The 8,055-nt window shown below is 36.2% G+C and overlaps 1 protein-coding gene across 1 annotated transcript; it reads right to left on the reverse strand.

Annotated features, from left to right (window-relative positions):
• Positions 1–362: 362 nt before the first annotated feature.
• LOC21395545 (G-type lectin S-receptor-like serine/threonine-protein kinase At4g27290) lies at positions 363–4,272 on the reverse strand. Its single transcript, XM_024171693.1, has 7 exons — positions 2,930–4,272; positions 2,708–2,821; positions 1,885–2,030; positions 1,595–1,805; positions 1,227–1,464; positions 985–1,135; positions 363–902 (listed from the first exon to the last, which is right to left on the reverse strand). Exons 1-7 carry the CDS (start codon positions 4,233–4,235, stop codon positions 588–590), a joined length of 2,481 nt encoding a protein of 826 aa, XP_024027461.1. The 5' UTR covers positions 4,236–4,272; the 3' UTR covers positions 363–587.
• Positions 4,273–8,055: the final 3,783 nt, after the last annotated feature.

Genomic DNA, 8,055 nt, shown 5'->3' on the forward strand with positions numbered 1-8,055 from the left:
TTTTTGATGTAAGATATTCTTATCATGTGTTTATTTTCTGCAATCTCGCTCATAACATCATCGTCCTTGGCTTAAAGTTTCATTTTTAATCCAGAAAATGGCTACAATGATGCAGAAAATGAAGTTGATCCAAAAAAAGATGATGATCCTGAACTTGTACTATGATGCAAGTATGCATGATATATTCGTACATTACTTTAGTAATTTAACTGATGACTTCTCTTGCTTTTCTTCTTCTATCCGGATCCATACGTGGTGAATTTATAAGAGATTAAATGAGAGGTTTTGTGAACTTTTAATCTACAAGCTTTCTAATCAACACGCTACCATTTTGTGCATTCACTGGCATTCGGAAGTAATGATTCGGATAATGGATTATGGATATATTCTTGCTTGTCCATTTCATCAAGTACTTTTGACCAGTTACGTGGATAAAGTATACATGGAGATTGCACAAACTTTTTGTTACGCAAGCTTTCTACCACAAATATGTAATCAAAATAGTGGAAGACAGTACTAAAGACCGAGCAGAGTACAAATAGACCAAAATAACAAATTTCTTTGTGTCCGTCACAACGAATAGATGCTTATCGAGCCTCCAAAAGCGTAATGGTTACTTCGTTTTTTGACGAGGATTCTTGTTTGTACGATGAAGAATTCACTGCATCGAATTCGAGCGGCTCTTTTTGAATGAAGAAACCTGGTTGTTTAGGTGGATCCAATGAACTTTGACTTCCAAACATTACAACCACAGACGCCATGCATGGTCTATCCTCTGGACACTGCTGGATGCACAAGAGACCAATATGGATACAACGTAGCACTTCTGGTTCATAACATGACTCCGCTAAACATTCGTCAATCAGTTCTAAGGAATTTCCCTCATTCCATAATCTCCATACCTAAAAATAAAATAACAGAACCCAAAATCTCATTTCAGTAACTATGTGGCCAAAATATTTAACAAGTTATGAATGTACTTACATGTCCTGTGAGGTTAAGGCTGTCATCCCGATGAAAAAATCCCCTGTTTTTCTTCCCACTTATGATCTCCAACACCAATATGCCAAAGCTAAATACGTCAGATTTTACCGAAAATAGCCCATCACTTGCATATTCAGGTGCCATGTAACCACTGCAGAATGTGATAATCATTTAAGTTGTTAATTAAGAAGCAATGCCAACAAGCGATGGATTAGTGGATGGTTAATGCTTGGCAAACTTACTATGTTCCCACCACTCTGGTTGTGTTTCCTTCCGTCTGATTTCCTCCGAAAAGTTTAGCCATACCAAAGTCCGAAATTTTGGGGTTCATCTCATTATCAAGTAAAACATTACCAGCTTTGAGATCTCTATGTATAATTCTCAATCTCGAATCTTGATGAAGATACAAAAGTCCCCGAGCAATGCCACATATAATTTTGAAGCGCTTAGGCCAATCTAGCAACTTCTTTCTCGTTTCATCTGTCAATGTTGAGAAAACTATATTTAGTCAATCTTCCAACTATTCTCGCAGTAGTAAGTACCAAAAAGAGCTGTCATACAATAGTGCGAAAATTTGTGAAAAATAATGTAGGTTTTAAAGGATTCAAACCGAAAATAAAGAAGTTAAGGCTTCTGTTGGGCATGTATTCATAAAGCAGCAACTTTTCCTCCCCTTGAATGCAACATCCAAGAAGCCTCACAAGATTTCTATGTTGGAGTTTGGCAATAAGTATAACTTCATTCTTGAACTCATTCAATCCTTGGCCAGAACTTCTCGAAAGCCTCTTCACTGCGATTTCTTGTCCATCTTTTAGTATTCCCTGGAAATTGCATCTTCATTTAGTGAAAGGCTACAATATTTTTGTGCTAGTTCCTAACGTGTAAAAGATGATAATTTACCTTGTAAACAGGTCCGAAACCGCCTTGTCCAAGCTTGTTATCGTCTGCAAAGTTCTCCGTGGCAGTGGCTATTGTGGCCAAGTCAAAAAGTGGGAGCTCCAAGTCGTCCTTTCCCTCTGTGTTGTACTGTTTTCTTTCTCTGGCGGCTATTGATAAGGGTAAGGGAAGGTAATTTGATACACGTTGATCGGATCCTTTCTTTCTCAAATATATATATACATACATATATATATATATATGTATGTGTATGTATGTATATATATAGTTCACTAAAAATAAGGGCCATACGAATGATCACCCACAGCTCTAACAAGGTAGTAGGATCAAGACCATCGAAAGTAGAAAATCTATTTGCACATATGATTGGTACTTATAAATGATTGAGACATTATTCCTTGATCCTTCTACACCTTTTAAGTTAAACATGTCTTAACTAATAATATATAGAATTATAAATCAAGCAATTCAAGTAAACTTGGCTCTGTTTCCCAAGTGTCTAGGCATGTTACAGGGATATAATTAACCAAAATTAGTAAATGCTAAGGGCCATACGGTGTTAAAGCTAAGTTGAGAATTTATTCTAATCATGTCACAATTTTGAAATGACCAACTTAATGTGCAACAAAAACTTCATTCAAGTCTATTATAGGCTTGTTTGAGAATTTCTCGCACTGTGAACTAGACTATTTTCGCAAGAAAGTCGTGGAAAAAAGCCTAAATATTTTCCTATAAATTTGCCTTTTACTACGATGGGATGATCTTAAAAGTATACAATTGCTTTATAAAGCTTTTCCAAGATGATCAGAGTAAAGAGTAACCATACCTTTAGAGCATCTTCTCCTGTACATGCAATAGCAAACAAAGAGCAGCATCACAGAAACACTTCCAATAACAGCTGTGATTATCACAACTGTCCGCTTATAACCGTTCGCTTTTCCTTTGTTGTCAGTAATTTGGACAGCGAAAGGGGGGAAAAAAATCAAATTGAACTCGAAGAAAAACTTGGAAATCGAGAATTTTAATGACTTTGAAAGGAAATTCATACCTAGCTCAGAAGCCGAAATACGAAGATATAAATTCTGTCCATTTGAAGGGAACTCTCTAATATCTAATAGATCACCGAACCACATGATGCATCCACTGCCTTGTCCTCTAATGTCCAAGTTGGAATAAGCCACACAAGAACAGTTTCTCAAGCATTTGGCCCTACATTCCATTAGATTTAAGCTTCGGTTCACCAAAGAATGTGTTGTCTCTGGTAGTTTCAAGCCCCCAACTATGATAAACTCATCTTTATCTTTATCCTGGCAGCTCAATGGAGTTTTTCGAACACATCCTCCCGACCAGTCCGATGAATCCCATTTCTCCTGATTGCTAGGCTTGAATCCTTTAAGGCAATGGCATGTAGGAACATTCTTACGCATGACACAACTTCCATTGGCTCCACAGAAGCCATACTTGTCACAATCAGTCATTGGCGCCGAAGAAAAACGCCGCCAAGTATGATTTCCTTCTAGCCACACGTATCGTTGGCGCAAGCTACTGGTTTCGTTCAGGACTATTCTTGTGAGGACTTCTCTTTCAATCATGAGGTTGTACATGTAATACAACTCGCGATCATCGTAAACATACTGGAAGTCATAGACCGGATTGGCAATAAGCTCCGGGACACCACTGAAACGTAGGCCATTCCATGGGCCAGAACGATAATATTTTGCAGTGCCCTTCATCATGTAAACTTCAGGGGAGGCCTGATGTTCAAACTCAAATCCATAACTAAAATTTCCAGGACAAGGGTCATTCAAGTTCTTCCAAGCTGATAGACTCCGCTTTAGACCCGCCTGAAAATTCCATCCCAGCTTCATTCCAGGCAACAACGTATCAGAAGGATAATCAAAGCTTTGCCACAAATAACTCTCCGGAGTAGTTGTACTACTAGTACTGTTATCATTCAGCACTAAATTTCCTGTATCTAGGAGAACTAGAATTGGTTTCTTGGGTTCTTTGAATGATCTTGTAGACCAAACAACACTACTTTTGTTCCGATACAAAAGCTCAACATTACCTGTGCTGTTTATAGTCAACAAGCCGGAGAGATCATGAATCGGGTTGCATCGGTTAGCAACCCACACAACAGTTTGAACCGGAACTTTCTTGTACCAAATTCCCAAGTAACGATTCTTGGAATTGCCGGGGCTGAAGAAACCAAGCTGAAACCTTCCTCCACTTGAATCCAAGGTTTCGCCATCGCGGATAGATTGGAGTGAACTAATGCTATCGACTTCAAACGAAACTGAAATCAAGAGAAACAGGAAAGTAAAAGAGATAAACAAAAAAGGAGAAACAGCCATTGATTTTAGAACATTGATTTTTGAGCTAATTTGAGAAGGTATAGCAAATTAACGACAAGGCGTTTTACTAGTTTACATGGGATCAAGACGTTAGTCAATGCCAAGTCCAATGTATCATTGTACAATTTAATGAGGAAAACGATTTCTCAACTAGCATTCAATTATCTATTTATTATCATGTGTCAACAAGAATAAAAAATTTTGTTAGATTTCACATCGTTCATTTCACTTCAATACTAGTCTTGGTAGTTCATGAAAACTTGCATAATCATTAATGGACGTTTCTTTCAATAAAGTTTCATCCGTTACCAATAATTTACGGCTAATTAAGCTGGAACATAAGTAGTTCTTTTTAAGTGAAATTTGCATCGTTTCTAAAATATCTTTCACAACTTCAAGCATTTATTATGTGAGAACAAGCTGTTCTCTTTCCCATTAGAGAAACGTTGTTTTCATTGCAGCTGGTAGACTCGAGAAGTATATGTATCTTTTTATAATAGGGAAATCCTATATATATGTATCTTTTTTTTTTTTTTTTTAAAGCAAGCTTAAAGGGCGATAGTTTATCAGGAACTAAGTCCACAGGAACATACAAAAGATAGCCACAATTAGACGAAAAGATTTTATTTAAAGAGTTTAATCTGAGATCAGTCTAATCATGGGCCTTTTTTTTCCCCCCCTTTTAAGGATGAGAGGTTATAATCAATGGTTAATTCAAAGCACCGACTACTATAACAACTTCTACTAACACCAGAGGAATAGAAACTCTAGATTGAGATCCAAGAAAAGAAGATCAAACAACCACATGTTAAAATAGCAAAAAAATTAAAATTAAAATTAAAAAGATAACGATTTAGAGTAGCTTTGCTCAATGAAGCGTAAGTATACGACAGTCTTTTCATTAAATTTATGGGATTGCATACTCAAATTTTCTCTTGCAAATGCATTTTCTCACAAATTGGATCTAAGCAAGAAAATGAAAGCGTTGTAGAAGATAGAGAGTGTAGTGACCAAGAAAAATCCCATAATTTTAATAATATAATTCATGTATTCAAGTCAAGGATTTTCCTGGAAAATCATTATACTATGTACATTTTGTGATTGAAGGATTTATGGAATTAACATCTGCATTCCTAAATTCTGTAGCAGATTTCATGTTAAGTTCACATTTTTCCGATCAAGTAAATTCGATCGATAAATTCTCACCGTACTTTAAAACGGAAGAATTTCCAGTATAGATACAGTTAGAGAATCTTAATTTTAAGAATCTCCCAGCACAGTACAACCTAGCATCCAGAACCCGTATACAGGAGAAAATAACTGTCAGTATGATTTTGGACAGTTTTAATGAGTAACTTAAGGGAATGGACAAAAGTACAAGGGGTAGGTTAGTGTGTGTGATTTGATGAGATGTGATGAGAGAGGTGAATAGGACTAATGATTAGTTTTTTTTCTCCTTTTTCTCTTCACTTGGCCGGCCATCCTTAGGGATTTATATCCCAAAATTTTGGTTAAATGTTGAGTGTGCTAGAGGATTGATGTGATAGTAATGATTGAAAGTAAATCATGACATTTCTTCCTTCACTTTTCTCTTCACTTGGCCGGCCATCTTCAAGGATTTATAGCCAAAAATTTTGGTTAAATGTTGAGTGTGCTAGAGGATTGATGTGATAGTAATGATTGAAAGTAAATCATGACATTTCTTCCTTCACTTTTCTCTTCACTTGGCCGGCCATCTTCAAGGATTTATAGCCAAAAATTTTGGTTAAATGTTGAGTGTGCTAGAGGATTGATGTGATAGTAATGATTGAAAGTAAATCATGACATTTCTTCCTTCACTTTTCTCTTCACTTGGCCGGCCATCTTCAAGGATTTATAGCCAAAAATTTTGGTTAAATGTTGAGTGTGCTAGAGGATTGATGTGATAGTAATGATTGAAAGTAAATCATGACATTTCTTCCTTCACTTTTCTCTTCACTTGGCCGGCCATCTTCAAGGATTTATAGCCAAAAATTTTGGTTAAATGTTGAGTGTGCTAGAGGATTGATGTGATAGTAATGATTGAAAGTAAATCATGACATTTCTTCCTTCACTTTTCTCTTCACTTGGCCGGCCATCTTCAAGGATTTATAGCCAAAAATTTTGGTTAAATGTTGAGTGTGCTAGAGGATTGATGTGATAGTAATGATTGAAAGTAAATCATGACATTTCTTCCTTCACTTTTCTCTTCACTTGGCCGGCCATCTTCAAGGATTTATAGCCAAAAATTTTGGTTAAATGTTGAGTGTGCTAGAGGATTGATGTGATAGTAATGATTGAAAGTAAATCATGACATTTCTTCCTTCACTTTTCTCTTCACTTGGCCGGCCATCTTCAAGGATTTATAGCCAAAAATTTTGGTTAAATGTTGAGTGTGCTAGAGGATTGATGTGATAGTAATGATTGAAAGTAAATCATGACATTTCTTCCTTCACTTTTCTCTTCACTTGGCCGGCCATCTTCAAGGATTTATAGCCAAAAATTTTGGTTAAATGTTGAGTGTGCTAGAGGATTGATGTGATAGTAATGATTGAAAGTAAATCATGACATTTCTTCCTTCACTTTTCTCTTCACTTGGCCGGCCATCTTCAAGGATTTATAGCCAAAAATTTTGGTTAAATGTTGAGTGTGCTAGAGGATTGATGTGATAGTAATGATTGAAAGTAAATCATGACATTTCTTCCTTCACTTTTCTCTTCACTTGGCCGGCCATCTTCAAGGATTTATAGCCAAAAATTTTGGTTAAATGTTGAGTGTGCTAGAGGATTGATGTGATAGTAATGATTGAAAGTAAATCATGACATTTCTTCCTTCACTTTTCTCTTCACTTGGCCGGCCATCTTCAAGGATTTATAGCCAAAAATTTTGGTTAAATGTTGAGTGTGCTAGAGGATTGATGTGATAGTAATGATTGAAAGTAAATCATGACATTTCTTCCTTCACTTTTCTCTTCACTTGGCCGGCCATCTTCAAGGATTTATAGCCAAAAATTTTGGTTAAATGTTGAGTGTGCTAGAGGATTGATGTGATAGTAATGATTGAAAGTAAATCATGACATTTCTTCCTTCACTTTTCTCTTCACTTGGCCGGCCATCTTCAAGGATTTATAGCCAAAAATTTTGGTTAAATGTTGAGTGTGCTAGAGGATTGATGTGATAGTAATGATTGAAAGTAAATCATGACATTTCTTCCTTCACTTTTCTCTTCACTTGGCCGGCCATCTTCAAGGATTTATAGCCAAAAATTTTGGTTAAATGTTGAGTGTGCTAGAGGATTGATGTGATAGTAATGATTGAAAGTAAATCATGACATTTCTTCCTTCACTTTTCTCTTCACTTGGCCGGCCATCTTCAAGGATTTATAGCCAAAAATTTTGGTTAAATGTTGAGTGTGCTAGAGGATTGATGTGATAGTAATGATTGAAAGTAAATCATGACATTTCTTCCTTCACTTTTCTCTTCACTTGGCCGGCCATCTTCAAGGATTTATAGCCAAAAATTTTGGTTAAATGTTGAGTGTGCTAGAGGATTGATGTGATAGTAATGATTGAAAGTAAATCATGACATTTCTTCCTTCACTTTTCTCTTCACTTGGCCGGCCATCTTCAAGGATTTATAGCCAAAAATTTTGGTTAAATGTTGAGTGTGCTAGAGGATTGATGTGATAGTAATGATTGAAAGTAAATCATGACATTTCTTCCTTCACTTTTCTCTTCACTTGGCCGGCCATCTTCAAGGATTTATAGCCAAAAATTTTGGTTAAATGTTGAGTGTGCTAGAGG

Source organism: Morus notabilis, unplaced genomic scaffold (genome assembly GCF_000414095.1).
Source record: "Morus notabilis unplaced genomic scaffold, ASM41409v2 Scaffold14, whole genome shotgun sequence".
Classification (NCBI taxonomy): Eukaryota; Viridiplantae; Streptophyta; class Magnoliopsida; order Rosales; family Moraceae; genus Morus; species Morus notabilis.

What these genes read in the sequence shown, in the direction of transcription:
- LOC21395545 (XM_024171693.1), bottom strand. Translation starts at nt 4,235, where the DNA reads ATGGCTGTTTCTCCTTTTTTGTTTATCTCTTTTACTTTCCTGTTTCTC. An exon ending in CAGGAGAAGATGCTCTAAAG is followed by an intron (nt 2,031 to 2,707) that starts GTATGGTTACTC and finishes CCTTATCAATAG; the next exon opens with CCGCCAGAGAAAGAAAACAG. An exon ending in CCTTAACTTCTTTATTTTCG is followed by an intron (nt 1,465 to 1,594) that starts GTTTGAATCCTT and finishes CAACATTGACAG; the next exon opens with ATGAAACGAGAAAGAAGTTG.